General features: G+C 41.0%; 1 protein-coding gene and 1 pseudogene across 8 annotated transcripts in view; one reads left to right on the top strand and one right to left on the bottom strand.

Moving 5' to 3' along the window:
- PAK1 (p21 (RAC1) activated kinase 1) overlaps positions 1-12,354 on the top strand; it is a 149,101-nt gene extending 136,747 nt beyond the window's left edge. For 4 of the 8 annotated variants that reach the window (XM_023209336.2, XM_023209334.2, XM_023209335.2 and 1 more), the window contains exons 13-16: positions 2,086-2,185; positions 3,229-3,425; positions 6,592-6,729; positions 11,015-12,354. In XM_023209336.2, coding sequence (XP_023065104.1) covers positions 2,086-2,185; positions 3,229-3,425; positions 6,592-6,729; positions 11,015-11,101 — 522 coding nt within the window. In that variant the 3' untranslated portion in view covers positions 11,102-12,354. The remainder of the gene's footprint in view (positions 1-2,085; positions 2,186-3,228; positions 3,426-6,591; positions 6,730-11,014) is intronic. The other 4 variants (XM_031936672.1, XM_023209338.3, XM_023209337.3 and 1 more) reach the window with 1 other exon arrangement.
- A 7,946-nt stretch (positions 12,355-20,300) lies between these two features.
- Positions 20,301-20,821, bottom strand: LOC111540963 (annotated as a pseudogene).
- Positions 20,822-21,276: the final 455 nt, after the last annotated feature.

The following is a 21,276-nucleotide window of genomic DNA, read 5'->3' as shown; positions in this document are numbered from 1 at the left end:
TAATGCAGTATTTCTTAACCTTCTTTTCATTGTCTCCTTCTTAAGGAGCCTTTTTCCCAATCATACTCCCTGCCATGAAATTTTAATATCACAGATACGTAGGGCAACTGTTTACATACTCTGGCCCTTTGGAGGGTCATAAACCATTGTAATACCTAAGTTTCTTTCACCCCACCTGCTTACCCTCAGGAACCAAGTTTCACTAGTGGAGAATACATACATACGTATACTTTGGGAAATCATTTTGCCTCATTATTAATCTATAAAATGGAAATTGCAGCATTCACACTGTATATACCTTAGGGGTGCTATATGGATGAAAAAGCACTTGGAAAAAAATGTTAATGTTGTATAATAGATGGTATTACTATTCTTCAGTTCTAATAGAGATCATCTCCTTTTAAAAACATCTTTACTGAGATATAATTCACCCATTTAGAGTATATAATTCACTAGCTTTTAGTATATTCATAGAGTTGTACAACCACCATCATAATGAATTTTAGATCCTTTTCATCACTCCAAAGAGGAAATTAATATCCATTAACAGTCACTCCCCATGTCCCCTGCCCTGACTCTCCCAGCCCTATGTAACTGCTAATCTATTTTCTACCTCTGTAGTTTCCCTGTACTGGGCATTTTATATAAATGGAATCATGTAATATTTGTTCTTTTGTAATTGGCTTATTTTACTTAGCTAGAATTGTGTTTCACAGAATCATCCATTTTGTAGCATGTATCAGTACCTCATTCCTTTTTATTGCCAAGTAATAGAATGGACATTTGAGTTGTTTCTGTTTTCGGCTGTTATAAAAAATAAAAAATTACTCTATGAACACTTATATACCAGTTTTTGTATGGAGGTATGTTCTCATTCTCGTGGGTATATAACTACAGGTGGATTGCTGGTCATATGACAACTCTGTACTCAACTTTTGAGGAACTGCCAAACCATTTCTGTAGTAGCTGTACTGTTTTACACTCCTGCCAGCAATGTATGAGGTTCCAGTTTCTCAAGATCATTCTTTTTCATCATAATTTCTGACATCCTGAGATGTCGCCACCCTTGTAAGAAGAGCAGCTCTTACATTTTCAGGGAAAACCCAATTCTGGATATTGTTTTATTCTTAATTTAGCCATTGGTATATTCTTAGAAAGTAAAGTATTAGGTTAGGACCATTTAAATAGTATTTTCCTGTTCACTTATATCTTTAGTGTTTTTTAATTGGTAGAAGTTTCTAAAACATTAGTTTTGGGTCAATGAAAGCAAATTATTGATTTAGTAGAAAAGCTGAGATGATCTCATCTGATTCCCACATTTTATAGATGGGAGTCCAGAATTATATACTTAGTGGGGTAGCAGCAGAACCAGGCATTTTAATTGTACCATTGTGTCTCTTTGTTACTCATTCTGCCTGTGTACCATAGGTGTTTTCCAAGGTTCTTCTCTTTCTCTTATACCCTTTGCCAGGTTCAACCATTTCTATAACTTAAACAAAAATCATCTCTTCCCAAATGACTTGTAAATATTTACCTCTGTATGGAAACTAAGAGTTATAAATTCAGTTGCCTACTGGACATTTGTCTTCAGATGTCAAATTCAGCATATCCGAAATAGTACAAAATATCTCCTCACCAAAATAAGATTATCCTGCTAACTTACTGCTTCTAGTATCACTTCCTTATGTCTGCTTCCTCAAATATGACCCTTATTTGTTATTTTCCTCCAGTCTGTCATTATAAGATCCTTTCCATTTTTCTTCAGTAATTTCTCTTGGGCCTTAGGTTCTTTACCAAGGATCTAATTAAAAAAAAAAAAAAAAAAACATTGGAGGAACTCTTTTACTTAAAAAACTATTTTAAGATGAAAGGCAGCATGGAGTGTTAAAAGAATGTTTAGCTGGGAGATGGAAGACTTGGTTCTAGATCTGGCTCTGCGAGTGCTTTGGGGCAAGTCCTTTTACTTGTTGGGGCCTTACTTCCTTTATTTTAAAGTGAAGAGGTTGAATTAGTTGATTTTCTATTAAGTCTTCTGTATTATATGTATGTCCTTTCTTTCTCCCCCTGCCCACACCACTTCAATAGTGTCTGCAGGCTCTGGAGTTTTTGCATTCGAACCAGGTCATTCACAGAGACATCAAGAGTGACAATATTCTGTTGGGAATGGATGGCTCTGTCAAGCTAAGTAAGTAGAAGCCTTAGGAATGATAATACTTCTCTCCCTGTGGGGCCCTGTCTCCTGTGAGATGGTCATCATATAATAGTAACTACGACACTCACCAAAGGGTCTTTATTATTTCATGGGATATGAGGGTTGTTTTATATTCTTCTATATTAATCATAGGATATCATTTCATTATTTTTTCTTTCATATATACATTTAACAACAACCACAAAAAACTTGGCTGAATGCTTACTCTGTGCTAGGTCCTGTGATGGGCACTGAGAGTACATTTTCCCTACCTTCTCAATCTAGTATGGAAAACATTTAATAGATAATTAGAAAAAAGGGTTTTGCGTAATTTCTTTCATTCAGTTATTCAGCAAACTTTTATTGAATTTCTAGTACATGCCAATCCTTCTAGGGATATGAGGACAAGTAAGAAGATATAATCCGTACTCTCAAAGACTTCCTAATTTAAATAAATTTATAATTGCAATATAATGTGAAAACCACGGCAAGTAGAACATTTTGTTCAAAGGTGTAAAGACCAGTAGACCAGAAAAACAGGCTATGTTATGGGTGGATGGGCAGTTTATGGAAGGACTGCTAGCAGCCCTGGCCCTGGGGCATAAAAATAGGGCCATGCTTAGTCATAGGTGATTGGGGTTTAAATCAAGGACTCGTGCCCAAGAAATAAGGCAAGGACCTCGTTGCCATATTTGAGAATGTAAGAATGGTTTTTCAAGAACAAAGCAGAATTGGGACAAGCAATCAAGACCAAAATGGGCAGCTTGGACTTTAAAACTAAGTCCCCTAGTTTGAGGAGAGATAGGAGGGCCAGAGATGGTGTTTCTTATATTCCTCCTGTTTCTCTTCAGGGTTCAATAGGAAATAGGCTAGGAGCTAGACATGAAGGTGGCAGTCAAGTGACTTTGGAGAGACAAAGGATGGCAGAGCTGGAAGCCAGGCAGATCTTGTCACCTATGTGTAGGCATACAGTCAACACTTACTGAAGTGAGTGTATATCCTAAATGTATGTTCTTTCTCTTACTTTTCTTTTCTAGCTGATTTTGGATTCTGTGCACAGATAACCCCAGAGCAGAGCAAACGGAGCACCATGGTGGGAACCCCATACTGGATGGCACCAGAGGTTGTGACACGAAAGGCCTATGGGCCCAAGGTTGACATCTGGTCCCTGGGCATCATGGCCATCGAAATGATTGAAGGGGAGCCTCCATACCTCAATGAAAACCCTCTGAGAGTGAGTGTTACCATTCCTATTTCAATTTTTTTGGGCTGTTGTCTCTAGTCCCAGGAAATAAGAATCCAGGCTATTCTCTATGGCTTTCAACCTGGAGATCCCTTTTCTGGATACAACTAGTCACTGTTGAACTTAAAATATAAATGGTCAAAGAAAAGGAATATTAGAAGTCACTCATTCATTTATTCAACAACTATCTGAGTCCCTTTCAAGTGCAAGAAACTATTCTAATGAAAATAAAATAAATTAATATGTAGTAACAGATGGTAAATGCTGTGAGAAAAAGCAAAGTAAGGAAGTTAAGAGAGTAATGGAGGAAGAGGTGTGCTATTTTAGAGTAGAGAGGGAAGTTCTCTCTCGTAAGTTATTTTATTCTGCAGAGTTGGACGGTCATTAGACGGTTTTGAGCTGAGGAGTAATGTGATCTGATTTATGTTTTAAACAGATCATTTTGGCTGCTTTTATGGAAAATAGACTGCGAGAGACTGTTGTAATAGTTCAGAGTGGTGGTGTCTTGGTAGGAGTGGAAGTGAGAAGTGGTCAGACTCAGGAAATGTCTTGAAGGACTAGCTGACACGATGAACTGAATATTAGAGAAAGAGGAATCAGCAATGACTACACAATTTTTGGTCTGAATTGCTGAAAAATTAAGTTGCCATCTGTTGAAATGGTGAAGAGCATACTTAAGTTGGGTAATTAAGAGTTGGTTTTGAATGTGCTGATTTGAAGTGTTAATTAGACATTTAAGTGGAGCTGGGAGTAGAGTTTGGCTTAAGAGTCTGGAGTTCAAGGGTGAGGGGTCAGGACAATAAACATAAATTTATTACTAGATAATATATAGTTGGTATTTAAAATCAGAGGTAGATGAGATCACTCACCTAGAGAATGAGTACTGTTAAAGAAAAGAGATTTGAATACTGAGCTCTAGGTTATTCCACCGTTTACAGGTTGGAGGAACTAGCAAAGTAGACCAAGGAGTGGCCTTTCTAGTGTGAGAGAACAGAGAAGTGTCTTGGAGGTGAAGTGTCCTGGAGATGAATAGAACAGTGTGCTTCCCGAAGGAGGAGGAGGGTAGATTATGTGTCAAATGTGATTGATAGGTTAAGATGAAACTGAGAAATGAACTTTGGATTTGCCAATGTAGAGGTTCTTAATGACCTTAACAATCAGTTGTCAGTAGAGAGATGGGGATGAAAGTCTAATTAAATTCATGAAAGTGGAAGAAGCGGACGTCGAGATGGCATGTATAAACAGGTTTTTTTTCTCTTAAAGGAATTTTGCTGGGAAGGGTAACAAAAATGGAACACTATCTTAAAATGGAGTCAAGGGAGGGTTTTTCTAAAAGATGATGTCTGTGTGCTAATGGGAATGATTTAGTGGAGAGGAGGAAAATGGTCATGTACAAAAAGGAAGTGACAGCTATAGAAGTGATATCCTTAAGTCGATGAGAGGGGTTCGATCAAGTACTGAAGTAAAGGACATTAGATTAGCATGGACAATTTATCCCTTGTAACAGAGCATATCAACACAGATGCAAATAGGTTGGTAATCTTGGTGTGGGCAAATGTGAAATTTACTCTGATTCTCATTTATTCCCACCTCCCAGCCAGTGTAGGAATTTCCTGTGCACTGTTGCTGGTAGGTGGTTATCTACATGCCCATGTCATCCTTGGATATCTCTGATTATTGGAAATTGCTTCAGTGCACCAAACTGAAACTACCTTCTGTAGTTTCTATCCTTTGGTCCCAGCTTTGCATCTGACTCCACATGCAATATATTCTTCCCTGCCTTAGAATGGCCTTGCAGCGATTTGAAGATAATAATTGCTGGGATATGTTGGAAACAAGACAGAGCGATCCTAGACACACACACACACACACACACACACACACACCTATTTTTTTTTTGAGACGGAGTCTTACTCTGTCACCCAGGCTAGAGTGCAATGGTGTGATCTCAGCTCACCACAATTTCTGCCTTCCGGGTTCAAGCGATTATCCTGCTTCAGCCTCCTGAGTAGCTGGGATTACAGGCATCTTCCACCATGCCCAGCTAAGTTTTGTATTTTTAGTAGAGACCAGATTTCGCCATATTGATCAGGTTGGTCTCGATGGTCTCGAACTCCTGACCTCAGGTGATCCACCCACCTCAGCCTCCCAAAGTGCTGGGATTACAGGAGTGAGCCACCACGCCCAGCCCTAGACATACCTTTTTATGTTTCTGTACCTTATCTGTGAAGTGAGGATGATAATTCTTGCCCAGAGTTAATTGTGGCCATTAAATTAGACAGTGCTTATGTAAGTACTCTTTGAATTAAGTGCTGAGTGATTGTAAAGATTTGGTCTTACTGTGTTTTTCTTTACCTTTCCCAGGAGATGCTTCATTTAGGGGACCAGGGTGGCAACAGTTTTCACTTATATTTAATATTCCTCTCCTGCTAGAAGAGATCAGTTCTTGGATGATTGAGGTGAAGGCACCGGGAATGATTTCTGCCAGTAGCTGGGCAGATGTTTAACTCAACAGGCTAAATGGATAATAAACCCTTCAGATGTGTAAGCAAGAATAATAATAAAGCCGGGCATAGTGGCTCACATCTGTAATCCCAGTACTTTGGGAGGTTGAGGCAGGCGGATCACTTGAGTCTAGGAGTTCGAGACCAGCCTGGCCAACATGGTGAAACCCTGTCTCTACTAAAAATACAAAAAGTAGCCGGTTGTAGTGGTGGGCACCTGTAATCCCAGCTACTTGCGAGGCTGAGGCAGGAGAATCGCTTGAAGCCAGGAGGTGGAGGTTGCAGTGAGCCAAGATCTTGCTACTACACTCCAGCTTGGGTGACAGAGCGAGACTGTCTCAAAAAAAAAAAAAAAAAAAAAAAAGAATAATAATAAACCCAAAGTACTTTCAAATACACTATTTTATTTTTACAGACATGTGAGATGGGCATTATCATCATCCCTACTTTACAGATAGGGAAGTTGCACATAGTCTCATGGCCTTTAAATGTTCAACCTGATCCTTAGGTCATACTCTTTCCAGTATATATACACAGCTGCTACTTTGCATCCTAGAGCATAAAGCAGCTGACCATATTTCTAGAATGTGTATATGGAGAACAAGAGAGAGCCTCAGTTGGAGTTCAAGGTGATTCATCATTTTTATTGCCAGGCCTTGTACCTCATTGCCACCAATGGGACCCCAGAACTTCAGAACCCAGAGAAGCTGTCAGCTATCTTCCGGGACTTTCTGAACCGCTGTCTTGAGATGGATGTGGAGAAGAGAGGTTCAGCTAAAGAGCTGCTGCAGGTAACTGTCCCTGTGCAGGGAAGCACCTAATTCAGGGAATCACTAAACCAGGCCTTTTTTACTTCATGTTTGTCTGTAAGGTACTAGATATTACCTAGTACTTATCTGTGAGGTACTAGATATCTGTACTAGATATCTGTAAGGTACTAGATATTACCTAGAACTAGGCTTCTCTTTTACCATTTCCTACCCTCACTCTGTTCCTGCTGCCCTAACTTTTATCCCTGGGCCTTTGCTCGTTTATTTTCTTAGCCTCTTTCTCGGCCTGTTAAAACTCTACACGTTCTCCTAGGCTCAGTTTACAATCTATTTTCTGAGCACCTGTTGAGCTTTGCTTGTAGCTTTCTTGGTTGCTTCCTTCCTTCCTTCCTTTCCTTTCTTTTCTTTCTTCTTCCTTTCCCTTTCTTTTCTTTCCTTTTCCTTCCTTTCCCTTTCCTTCCTTCCTTTCCTTCCTTCCTTTCCTTTCCTCTCCCTCTCCCTCCCCCTCCCCCTCCTGTTCCCCCTCTCCCTCACTCTCACCTCCCCACAGGGTCTCACTCTGTCACCCGGGCAGGAGTGTACAATGGCGTGATTTTGTCTCACTGCAGTTTTCCTCTCCTGGGTTCACTCAAGTGATCTTCCCACCTCAGCCTCCCAAGTAGCTGGGACTACAGGTACATGCCACCATACCTGGCTAATTTTTTAAAAAGGTTTTTGTAGAGACGGGGTTTTGCTGTGTTAGCCAGGCTGGTCTCAAATTCCTGGGTTCAAGCGATGTGACCACTTTGGTTTCCCAAAGTGCTGGGACTATAGGCATGAGCCACCATGCCTGGCCTGCTTATATCTTTCATTAGCACATCCTTTGTTCTGTTTGAATTAGTCTGGCAGAGTTTGTTTGAGTCTTGTTGAGAAATGGCTCTCTGACACCCAAATCTTACACAAGTTATATTTTTGCTGGGATTAGCTCAAAGGATACATTTTTAGCAAAGGAACATGTGTTTATTTTATTTTATTTATGTTTTATTTTTTGAGACAGGATCTCTGTCTGTTGCCCAGGCTGGAGTGCAGTGGTGCAGTCATGGCTCACTGCAGCCCCAACCTCCCCAGGTTCTGCTGATCCTCTCACTTCAGCCTCCAGAGTAGCTGGGACTACAAGCGTGCACCACCATAGCTGCCTAATTTTTATATTTTCTGTAAAGACAGGGTTTTGCCATGTTGCTCAGGCTGGGCTCAAATGATCTGCCCGCTATAGCCTCCCAAAGTGTGGAATTACAGGCATGGCATGAGCCACCATGCCCATTCATGGAACATAAGTTTAGAAGATAATTAGTGAGTATGGCTTTTGGAGTCTTTACACTTTCTTTACTGGAAATCCTCAGATAATGGCAATGATACTCTACTTGTTGAGAGTGAGGTTTTGCCAGTTTGTGGAGAAACCCAGAGTCAGGGGTTTACCAGGCCTTTCATACTCTCACCCGCCTAATCCTGATAATTTTACATGGTTGCAAAAATTGCCTTTAGCAGACCACATCATTTGTATTTAACATATATGTTTCAAGTACAATTTCTTATAACAAGTGTTCTTTTATTGTATTGCCCACTAGTGATTTAATAGTAAGTATCATGTGCAACTTTATGAAGGCATGCACTGTCATTTATTTTCATATTATAAAGCCCAGGAGTGACAGAGCAGGACCTAGCATACTGCCCTGTGTTAATTATGAATCTTTCCTACTGGATTATAACCTCTATTTTATTAATCCCTGAGTTTCATGTTTTACCTAGAACCTGACTCAGGATAGGTACTCAAAAAATATTTATTGAATTGAATGAAATTGCTGGAAGAACCTACATTGGAATATCATCCTCTGGAACATATTTATCATCTCTTTGTAATTGAGGTTACTGATTATGGAGTACTGGCCTATTAGATATGAGATCTGGGTTCTGCCAAGTGTAACCCATTAGTCTCTAGTATCTGTTGGGACTAAAAGTCTCTTAGTACAATGTAGAACCCCTTTTGCTGTTCATGAAAGTTATATTCTGCAAGCTGTAGGCACTGGGAAATGTGTAAATACAATATGCTAAGCCTGTGATTAGTAAAGATACCATTCTTAATTCAGTACCAAATTATAGTTCTTGAAAGGTTAGTGCCCTCTAAAGTTTTCTTCCTGATACAGTAATATAACTAGTAATAAATGCATTATATTGAATCTTTACCATATTTTAGGCACTAAACACTTTATATATTTATGCACTGAGCACTTTATATATTGTCCTTCACAACAACTCTATGAGTTATAGGTTCTGTTATTCTCATTTTTACAGATGAGGAAACTGAGGTTTCAAGTGTTTAGTAACTTTTTCATGATAGCTGATATGTGGCAGATCCAGGATTTCAGCCTGTTTGGCTCCGAAGTGTGTATGCTCTTGGCCACTGCTCTTACAGGCTCAAAGAGTATCACAACTGGAAAGCCCTTAGGGCTCATCTAGTCTGTTTTGTTTATTAGACAGAGAAGGAAACTGAGGTCTCCCAGTTCGGTGTTGGATCATGCTGCTCTCAACTTAGGGGAATTGTAGAAACATGTGATCTGAGAAAGCCGGCTTTTTAACTTGTTGGTGTACATTGTAATATTGAAAACCATGACCTTAAGAATCGTAAATCATAAAAGCTTCACATCTGTTTCTCCTGTGAGAACACGCTTATGGACAAAAATACATAGGATGATATATATTGGAATTCCTATCTTCATGATTTAGCTAGGATCTTTTATTCCTTTCATAGTAATAGTACCTTCTTATTCTCAGTAGCTCTTTATACTATCTCTGTCCCAACAGAAGTTGAAAAAATTCTCAGCAAAGAATATTGTATATATGTTTCCCTCTCTTTCTGTGTGTGTGTGTGTGTGTGTGTGTACATATATACAATATGACTAATCAAGGGAATTAGAAGTATGGCAGAAGAATCAGATATGTTCATGTGAGTTGAATAATTATGCTTAGAGGTCAAATTTGGTTCTCAATTTCCTGGTAGCCAGGGCAGAAAAGGAAATGTGATAGTTCCTATATTTTTTATCAAATAGAAGAAATATCCTACATCTTTAAGACACAAAGCTTTTTTACTACTAAATGTTTAAAAAAAAAAACAAACAAACACCATTTTTGGATAAGAGGCTCTGAGAATTACATAAGGAATTGTTAGGCCAGGCATGGTGGCTCATGCCTGTAATCCCAGCACTTTGGGAAGCTGAGGCGGGTGGATCACTTGAGGTCAGGAGTTCGAGACCAGCCTGGACAGTATGGCGAAACCCCGTCTCTACTAAAAATACAAAAATTAGCCAGGCATGGTGGTGGGTGCCTGTATTCCCAGCTATTCAGGAGGTTGAGGCAGGAGAATTGCTTGAACCCGGGAGGCGGAGGTTGCAGTGAGCCATACCACTGCACTCCAGCCTGGGCAACAGAGTGAGGCTCTGCCTCAAAAAAGAAAAAAAGGGAATTGTTTTCCATTTTACTGAAAATATAGATGCAATTTTCATATATTTTCTCCTAAATAGTCATTAAAGGTTGAAGGTATGGCCCAAAGTACAGTGCAGTGAAAGTGATTTGGGAAAGGACCAAGCAACTGAACTTTTTACTAAATGAATTAGCATTATTGGATTTGAGGATAGAACAATAAATTCCTAGGTCAATTCTCCTAAACTGCAGTATTGCAATATACTACTGGGTCATGATCTCTCAATACCTTCCCCAGAGGTAATTATTATTCTGATTATCACCATGGTTTAGGTTTACCTCGGAAGAAATGGAATAAAACAATATGAACTCGCTTGTCTAACTTCTTTCCCTTAACATGTCTGTGAGATTCAACCCATTGTCAGTGTACCAATTACTTATTTTATTGCTGTAGTATTATATGTTTTCTGTGTAGTATTATATGAATATAACACTATTCATTTTTCCATTCTCTTGGACATTTGGGTTCTTTCTGGTTATTGGCTATTATAAGCAAATCTTCTATGAACATTTCTGTGTATATCTTTTGGTGGCTATACAAACTCATTTCTTTTGGGAATATACCTAGGATTGTAACTACCTAGGGTATAGGTAGATGTATGTTTATCTGTAAGTAGATGCTGCCAAACGGTTTTCCAAAGTGGTCTGTTTTAAGATATCCTTCAATTCGGGGATGATCGGAAGCTTTCCACACAGCACCCTTTACAAACAAGGATGCCCTTATGTCTTGTAATGCTTACTGGGGAAGAATGGTAAATAGTCATGTGTCTTTTGCTATTTTTCTCCCTTCTAGCATCAGTTCCTGAAGATTGCCAAGCCCCTCTCTAGCCTCACTCCACTGATTGCTGCAGCAAAGGAGGCAACAAAGAACAATCACTAAAACCACACCCACCCCAGCCTCATTGTGCCAAGCCTTCTGTGAGATAAATGCACATTTCAGAAATTCCAACTCCTGGTGCCCTCTTCTCCTTGCCTTGCTTCTCCCATTTCCTGATCTAGTGCTCTCAAGACTTTGATCCTTGGAAACCATGTGTCCAGCATTGAAGAGAATGGCAACTGAATGACTAATCAGATGATGGCCACTTCTAAATAAGGAATTTCCTCCCAATTCATGGATATGAGGGTGGTTTGATTAAGAGTTTATATGAATAAATGTTTCTAGTCTCCCATATGGCAAAATCCTCACCTCCTTCATAACCATCCCCTATAATTAATTCTTGACTATATAAATTTATGGTTTGATAATATCAATTTGTAATCAGTTGAGATTTCTTTAGTGCTTGCTTTTCTGTGACTGAACTGCCCAGACGCCTCATTATACTTGAAAACTGGAACAGCTTGGGAATGCCATGGGGTTTGATAATCTGCCAGGGACATGAAGAGGCTCAGCTTCCTGGACCATGACTTTGGCACAGCTGATCCTGACATGGGAGAACAACCACATTTTTCTTTATATGTGCTTCTAGCAGCTGTTTGGGAGGACCTTGACCCAATAGTGTTCCCATGCTGTTTCTTGTGAAATGCTCTCGGCTATGTAGCAGCTTTTGATTCCCTGCATACCCTAGGCTGCTGCCCCTATCTTGTCCCTTGTTTATAACATTGAGAGGTTTTCTAGGGCACATACTGAGTGAGAGCATTGTTGAGAAGTCAGGGGAAAAAAGGTGACTACTTTTAGAGCAAGGCTGGGCATCAGCACCTATCCAGCTCTACTTGTGTGATGTTTCAGGAACTCAGCCCCTTTTTCTGCCTAGGGTAAGGAGCTGAAAGATTAACTTGGATCTTCTAATGGTCTAAATCTTTTGGTCTCAATGAAGAGTCTCCAGATTAGAGACTGCATGTTAGTTCTGGATGGATTTGGCAGCCTGACATGATACCCTGCCAGCTGGGAGGGGACCCTGTTTTTAAGATGCATGGCCAAGCTCTCTGCCAATGGAAATGCTTACATTGGGCATTGGGGATGTTTGCTACCTCCTGCTATTTGTGTGGTTTTGGTTCTCCCACTATGGTAGGACCCCAGGCCAGCATTGTGACTTGTCATGTCAGCCCCATTGACTACCTTCTCATGCTCTGAGGTACTACTGCCTCTGCAGCATAAATTTCTATGTCCGTCAATAAAAGGAGATGAAAGTATTCTATTGGAGTATGCCTTTTTTCTTTTGTTCTCTCTTTCCTTTTCTAATTTTTTATATGAAATAATGAATAGTTTCTTTCTGAACAATTTGAGAGTGGTAAGTTGCAGATAGGATGCCCCTTTACCACTATATACTTGAATGTGTATTCTTTCTTTTTAACACTTTTATGTTAAATATAAATTAAGAGAAATGGGCCAAAACCATTTGTATTGTTTAAAGAATATTATAAACACACTTGTATCCATCAAATCAAGAAATGGAATACTGATAATAAGAACCTTCTCTATCTTGTCCTTCCCTTTCTCATTATAGCCCGCACCCAAGAGGTAACCACTTGTCGTGACTTTTATTTAAATAATTTTCTTGCTTTTCTCTATACTTTCATCACATTCAGGTGTGTTCCAATACAAGTAGATTTTAGTTCGGCCAGTTTTTGAACTTTAAATAAACATATCATAATAGATACGTTCTTTTGTGCCTGTTACTGTTTCCACTCAAGATTATGTTTTTAAGATATATGTACCTAGTTTGTGTGTAGCTCTAGTTCATTTATTATTCCGGCTGTAAGCACTTGAGAGGAAAGTCTTAACTTGTCCAAGATGAATTCTCTGAAGACTGGCCTTCCAAAGGAGTTGGCTTTCTGCAGAACTCTCTCATAATGGACTACAGCCAACTGCTCAAGGCAGCCATACCTGGTAGAATTCCCAGGTGGCTAATCAGGCCATGGGTCTGTCACATCCTACAGCTACAACCATAAGGCTTGAGCCCCAGCTCTGATCACACCAGAGAAAATGCTACTCAAAGATGGCACAACAGAGCTAGAGGCCAGTGTTCTGTTGTGTGGTTTTACTATTGGATCACAGCACCTAATAACTACTAGAGAAGATGTGGTGCTTCTTAGGTATGCAAAATATAATCCCCATGGCTCAGTGCCTGCAGTCCTTCTCTGGAGTATGATATCTGGGCCCTACTACATTTATTTGCCCCGGAAGGTGATGGACATTAGAGTTTCCACACTCTGGCTAATGTTCTGTAGCCACATGTTTCCACCAATAGAGCAGGCTCTAAAAGGTCTGGAGTGGATACTTCCTTATCAGCTGCCCTTGTCTGCTTCATAATGGCAGCAGTAACTGGGTATTATGGAAACCAACCAAGGAATTAGAGAACCAAGATTCACCTTGGGTGAGAAAATGCCCTCTTGGCACAGGACAGCTGGCCAACCATATTCAAGGACTGGGATTGTGGGTCACTGACTGGTTGCAGAAACAAAACCTGCCAAGCCAAGGAATTCAAGAGTTATATTCCTGAGAATGGAGATCTAGGGGTGGGGGATATCACCCAGGATGGTATTCCAAGGTTGTTTTTTAAGAACCTTAGAGTCACCTATGAGGAGACTTCCACTGCAGGAAAGGCTGGACTACTAGCTTTGATTAAGTTCCTGAGAAGCTTAGATTCACTGTGAACCAGAGACTTGAGATAGAAGTTAGTGATGATCTCTTCAGGGACAGAATTCTGTGGTTACTAATGACGTTGGAGGAAGCTGTCTCCCAGGAGGGTTCACTGAGAGTAAGGCTGAATCAGTACTGGATGAATTTTAAACTAACAATGTGGAATATATGCCCTGATGACATGCCCCTTGTGTAAAGAATGGCATATGACCTTACCTGAGCAGAGCCAATCAAATGGGACCCTTCCCTAATGTTCCTCCCTTGCCTGTGAGTGAGGAGCAGCTTGAGATGTCAGTGTTACTAAGGTGTTGCTCTTTCCTAAAAAGCAAAGATTAGGAAGGCCTAAAGAGGTGGTCTATGTGAGATACAAAAAAGATATCTAGTACAGTAGTCCCCACTTAGCCGCTGCTTCACTTTCCGTGGTTTTAGTAACCCACAGAACAATAAGGTACTTGGAGAGAGAGAGACCACATTCACATATGTTTTATTACAATGTATTGTTATAACTGTTCTATTTTATTACTCTTGTTCATCTCTTACTGTGCCTAATATGTTAACCTTTATTATAGGTCTATGTATAGGGAAAAAAAAACATAGTATTTACAGGGTTTGGTACTATCCATGGTTTTAGACACCCATTGGAGGTCTTGAACATAACTCCTGCAGATAAGGGGGGACTACTGTGTAAGGTATTGGCTCAAGTGATTACAGAGACTAACTCTTGGGATCTGCTCCACAAGCTTGAGACCCAGCAAAGTTGGTAGCATAGTTTGAAGGCCGGAGAGCCAGGGAGCCAATGGTGTAGATTCCAGTCTGAGTCTGAAGGACTGAGGACAGGAGCTCTGAGGGCAGGAGAAGAACAATGTCTCAACTCAAAACAGGCAGACAGCAAATTCAAACTTCCTTTTGCCTTTTTGTTCCATTCAGTCCATCAGCAGAAGGGATGATGCCCTTTCATGCTGGGGCGTGCCACCAGCTTTCCTCAGTCCACCAAATCAGATGCACCCCTCTTCTGAACATACCTTCACAGACACAGCCAGAAGTAACAGTTAACCAGCCATCTGGGCATCCCACATCCCAGTCAAGTTGACTCATAAAATTGTCACCCTTCAGGGCTGGGCGTGGTGGCTGATGCCTGTAATCCGAGCACTTTGGGAGGCTGAGGCAAGAGGATCACAAGGTTAGGAGTTTCAGACCAGCCTGGCCAACATAGTGAAACCCTGTCTCTACAAAAAATACAAAAAAAAAATTAGCTGGGCATGGTGGCAGGCGCCTGTAATCCCAGCTACTTGGGAGGCTGAGGTCGGAGAATCGCTTGAACCCTGAAGGCAGAGGTTGTAGTGAGCCGAGATCATGCCACTGCACTCCAGCCCAGGCGATGGTGTGAGAATCTGTCTCCAAAAAAAAAAAAAATTGTCACCCTTTTTAACTACAGTTCTAGGTAAAAGAGATATCCCTTAGGGGAGACTAACTACACTGACAGCTTTTTTTTTTTTTTTTTTTTTTCAAGATCAGGATCTCACTCTGTCGCCCAGGCTGGAGTGCAGTGGTGGGATCTCAGCTCACTGCATCCTCCACCTCCTGGGCTCAAGTGATACTCCCACCTCAGCCCCGCAAGTAGCTGGGACTACAAGTATTAGCTACCACACCCAGCTGATTTTATTTTATTTTATTTTATTTATTATTATTATTATTTTTTTTTTGTAGAGACAGGGTTTCACCATGTTGCCCATACTGATCTCAAACTCCTGAGCTCAAGTGATCCACCCACCTTGGCCTCCCAAAGTGCTAGGATTACAGGCATAAACCACCACACCCAGCCTGAGCTGATAGCTCTTACGCTATGGGGTAATGGCTTTTAGATCAAGGGGTCAAAAGTGATGAGACTGGTGACCCCCAATGTTGTTTTATTGGGGAAAAAATCCCAAAAGGTACAGGAGTGCCTCCATGCAGTTGCTGAAAGGACAGGTAACAATTAGACTGACAGTTTTGGGTGAGATATAGAGAATGCTAGCTGATGGTATAGCCCATCCAGGAGGCAGGAGTGATGATAACCCAAAGATTGTACCCTGATTTTAAGACTGTGATGGTAAACTGGTAAGTTTGATGAGGACTAAGGAATCATTAATGATCACCCCTCTGGATTCTTAGAGTTGTCTGATTCATTAGGTGTTAAGACAGAAGCATTAGTTGTCCTGTGAACTTTCCAACACAATTTAGGCTCTGTAGGAATGACTGTTTACTACTAGGATGTCTAGATATCCATTCAGACAGTGGATCATGCCCAGGCATCTTAACACAACACATTCCTGTATTTTTTACTACCTGCAGAGTATGAAGGCAAGAGAACCCTGAAACTCTATTCATAGACACTTGCAGCTTGTCTAATTCTATACGTCCTGAATACATTTATTGCCTGCATTAGTTTTCTATTGCTACATAACAAATTACCATAAACTTTGTGGCTTAAAACAACACAAATTATCTGATAGTTTCTATAAGTCAGAAGTCTGCACAGCATGGCTGAATTTTCTGCTCAGGGCCTCATCAAACTGAATGAAATCCCCCGGGTGTTGGTTCAGGCTGTGGTTCACGTGGAGCTGGGAGTCTTCTTCCAGGCTCACTGGTTGTTTGTAGAATTCATTTCCTTATAGATGTAGGACTAAGGTCTTATTTTCATGCTAGCTGTCAGCTGGGGACCACTCAGCTCCTAGAGGATGCCTGCAGTTTCTTGCCACATGGCTCCCATAGGTAACTCACAAAATGCATGTTTGTTTTCTTCCTGGTCAGCTAGAATATATCTCTCTGACTTTGCTTCTGCAACTAGCCGGAGAAAACTTTTTTTTTTCTCCAAGGCCTTTAATATTCACTTAAACAGTTGAGGCACAAGCAGTAATAAAACTACATTTTTTTGAGAGAGTCTTGCTCTGTTGCCCAGGCTGGAGTGCAGTGGTACGATCTTGGCTCGCTGCAAGCTCCGCCTCCTGGGTTCACACCATTCTCCTTCCTCAGCCTCCCGAGTAGCTGGACTACAGGCGCCTGCCACCACACCCAGCTAATTCTTTTGTATTTTTGGTAGAGACAGGGTTTCACCGTGTTAGCCAGGATGGTCTCGATCTCCTGACTTTGTGATCTGCCCACCTCGGCCTCCCAAAGTGCTGGGATTACAGGCATGAGCCACTGCACCAGGCCCTAAAACTGCATTTTTTGCATTACAAGAAGATTGTGTATGATATGTGCATGATATATCAATTTTCTAATCTCTTCTGCAATGACATTTCATTAACACTCTGGTCCACAGGTTGATTTAATAAAGTCAGAATGGCAGGCAGGAAGTTGGTAAAATAAACTTAGAGGCAAAAGGAACCAAACATTTACTGACTGCCTACTATGCACGCTCCACTAGGTTTTACACATGTTACATAAATGTGAACCTAAATTCTAGTTATCAGTTAACAGGCCAGCATTGCTACGGCCAGTAAGTCTATGTTTTAAATGTTCTTTCACCTTAAGTACGAATTGTGGAACAAAACAATGGATCTTTGCCCAAAGAAGTATGTCAACTGTTGCACTAATACGTTATTTCCCATTTCCAAGGTTTTTGTTTTTAGCAAGTGTGCAACATTAACACATGGAAACATTCAAGCTGTTTATTACTCCACTGAAATTTGGGATTTTTTCATTCTCACCTGCTGAGCACCATTTGGCCAGCATCACTACAACGACCTGATTCTATCACCTTGTAAAACTTAAGATGGGAACAGATAGTGTTTGGTGATTCCATTTTTGGGAGAAAAAAGTGCTGATTTTTTCTTTAACTTGACACAGCTAGCTTTAAAAAGTGGTACCTCATTTTAAAGCACCAAAGTTGTCATTTAAATAAGAAAATGTACTTGGCTTAATGAGCCATAAAATGAAGATATCACTGCCTTTTCAAGCATTACAGGAAAGCCAGTATGTTCAGAGTCAAGTGATACTCAGCTCATACTGCACTCCAGTTCACAAGGAAATGGTGTTTCTACCTTCCCCAAACCTAAGCTACTTCTCACTTCTCCAGCCAGCCCTCCTTTTTCTGAGCCCATTCTTTCCGTGCTGAGCTGTCTGCCCCTTGCTCCCTTTCCCACCCCTGTTCTCTCTCTAACTGCCCCTCTATATACATCTGGGTTGGTGCCTAAGATTTCTTAGCTGCCTGCTTAATCACTGACCAATCACCACTACACTGCTTTGGATTTGGGATCCCACTAGTAAAACTAACTGGCATGTTTGTACTTGTCAATCCCCTGCCCCGCCCCTGCCAAAAGCATCCTGTGTCACCAAAAAATCACTGTTTAAGGGTTCAGGATCACAAACCCTCAAGATACCTGAGAAAGGTCCTGAAATGTGAGTCACCTAGTCTAATAGTAGAGGTTAAGTTCAGAGATGAAATGTGACTTGCTCAAGGCTCTGCAGCTAATCAGAGGCAGAAACTAGAACTATTTCCCTTTCCACTACACCACAAAAACCCGAGGTTAATAACGATTTAAGAAGAGTTTGTAAGTAAACCAAAATAAAATGCCTAGTACATAGGAAAAGTCTCTGGGATCTTTCCACAGAAGTTTAGACAGAATAAAGGCAATCTTTACAATGAGAAATGCTACTCAGTTCAACAGATGCCGCCAAGTACCAAGGATCCTTACTCAATTCTGAAATGGAATCTGTGACTACGGAAAATATGTCACTATTTGAGAATAAGAGGTCCCACCTGCTCCATTCTTTCCAAGTTTTCAGTCACAAGGTTGTAACTTACTCTCATCGTTTAACAAGATAAATTAATCAAGTTGAAGTAGGATTTGGTACATTGACGATAAAAGCAAAAGGCAACAAACATTTTTACAAGCAGATCATCCCAGTTACCTTAAAAGTTTCAGATTAATTTACAGAGAAGTGACAGAACCATATAATTTCAGTGAAAATCAACAAGATAGTTATACCATTAAAAAAAGATCAATTCAGCCAGGCGCGGTGGCTCACGCCTATAATCCCAGCACTTTGGGAGGCCGAGGCTGGCAGATCACCTGAGGTCAGGAGTTCGAGATCAGCCTGACCAACATGGAGAAACCCTGTCTCTACTAAAAATACAAAAAATTAGCCAGGCATGGTGGTGCATGCCTGTCATTCCAGCTACTCGGGAGGCTGAGGCAGGAGAATCGCTCGAACCTGGGAGGCGGAGGTTGCGGTGAGCCAAGACCATGCCATTGCACTCCAGCCTGGGCAACAAGAGCAAAACTCTGTCTCAAAAAAAAAAAAAAGAAAAAAAAAATCAACTCGGAAATACTAAGACAAGCATGCAAAATTCAGAATATAAAAAAACGCGAGGCCTGGTTGCCCACATACATTCCTTAGGTTAAGGTGGATTTAAAGATGCTTATCAGAACCCAGTGAATCAGAAGCTGAAAGGGACACTTTGGTGATCAGCAGACACATTCTCTCATGTAAAAAAATGGAGGGAAAGTGAGCACACAGGAACTGTGAATCTCACAAGGCTAGATTAGGGGTGTATATAGTTCTAATTCCTGGTGCTATTTGCAACTACATATATTTAAAATACAAGGAGGTAAATACCCAGAACACATTAAGCCCACTGATTTAAACAAAGCATTTCAAGACCGATATACAGAAAGGGAATGAAGTTGTTAACACAGGACAGCAGCATACCTCACATATTTATGTCTAAGAGATTAAATGGAAATAAATGATTGCTCAAAAACTTTAACGCTCAGTTTTCACAAACACAATCAAGTCTGTCAAATTTCCGGATTTACAGCAAAATGTACAAGCTAAAAAAGTGTACATTCTTCAGTTTCTCCTATACTTCCCCCCCCCATTTTCAAAACTGAGCACTGGGTATTTTTAACATAAGCCATGTCATATGTACAGTTTAACTATGTTTCTAGAATAAACAAAATCCATAATATTTCAGTAACTCATAGTATATTTATAAAATGAAAAGTTCTCTATCAAAATACACTTTTCACTGGGAAAAAAATAGACAAATGGATCTACACAAAGTAAACATTAACTTTGGTAGATTTCAGTGTAGTTCATAACAAGCATATTTGCCCTTATTCCCCCAGAGCTGCTCAACTACCAAGAATTTTAAATATATATGTGTATATATACATTTTTTTTTTTTTGAGATGGAGCTCTCACCCTGTCGCCCAGGCTGAAGTGCAATGGCACAGTTTTAGCTCACTGCAACCTCCGCCTCCTGGGTTCTACCGATTCTCCTGCCTCAGCCTCCTGAGTAGCTGGGCTTACAGGTGCCTGCCAACACACCCGGCTAATTTTTTGTATCTTCAGTAGAGATGGGGTTTCACCATGTTGGCCAGGCTGGTCTCGAATTCCTGACCTCATGAGCCACCTGCTTCGGCCTCCCAAAGTGCTGGGATTACAGGTGTGAGCCACAGCGCCCGGCCTTAAATATTTTTAACTAAGATTTTATTATGTTGACATTTGTTTCTCATTCCACATCATCTTCAGCCAAGCTCTGAGCACTTAACAATTCTCTAATTTTTGGGAGCTTAGTCAGAAGCATCTGAAACACTGGTGGTGGAAGAGTTTGCTGTAAGACCTGCAGTAACTGCTGTGGCTGTCCACACACAGCAATTGCATTTGTCAGATGGTCTACACCCTTCTCATATTCACCTTGAGCTAGTAACTCTTCACCAAGCTGTGTTTCTTCAAGGAAGAATTTCTGAACAGCTTCAGCATCTTTAAGGTTAGGTAAGTTGGAAAACCCAGCTCTCTGCTTGGGAAGCTTCCGTTTCTTTGCTCTCGAAGCCTATTCTTGAAGCTGCGGTCACTTCGTCTTTTGTGGTCGAAGTAGATGCAGTACCCGATAAAAAGGGCCCGGCAAACACTGGCGGCGATGGCGCTCTTCCAGCCCACGGTCTTCTCTACAGCGCAGACCATGGACAGTGGCGGCAGGGACTGCGAAGGAGCAGTGGGCCACGAACCCTCAGGGCGGAGGTCGCCACTCATACCCAACGCCCGCGGGTCAGGGACTCGGAAAACCTGAGAAAACTTTTAAAGGGCTCATGTGATTAGACCAGGCTTGCCTAGATAATCCCTATTTCTAGGTCAATTGATTGGGGAACTAACTTAATTACATGTGCAAACCCCTTCACCACAGTACCTAGCCTGAATAACTGGAAGAAGGTATGTGGACACCAATGGCTGGGAATGTTGGTGGGTCATCTTAGAATTCCTCCCAGCCACCGCGCGGTGGCTCATGCCTGTAATCCCAGCACTTTGGGAGGCTGAGGCAGATGGATCACCTGAAGTCGGGAGTTCGAGACCAGCTTGACCAACATGGAGAAACCCTGTCTCTATTAAAAACACAAAATTAGCCAGGCATGGTGGCGCATGCCTGTCGTCCCAGCTACTTGGGAGACTGAGGCAGGAGAATCATTTGAACTTGGGAGGCAGAGGTTGCA

Source organism: Piliocolobus tephrosceles, chromosome 13 (assembly GCF_002776525.5).
Source record: "Piliocolobus tephrosceles isolate RC106 chromosome 13, ASM277652v3, whole genome shotgun sequence".
NCBI classification, from domain to species: Eukaryota; Metazoa; Chordata; class Mammalia; order Primates; family Cercopithecidae; genus Piliocolobus; species Piliocolobus tephrosceles.
The sequence above is the reverse complement of the archived record's forward strand: the minus strand, read 5'-3'. Positions and strand labels throughout refer to the sequence as shown.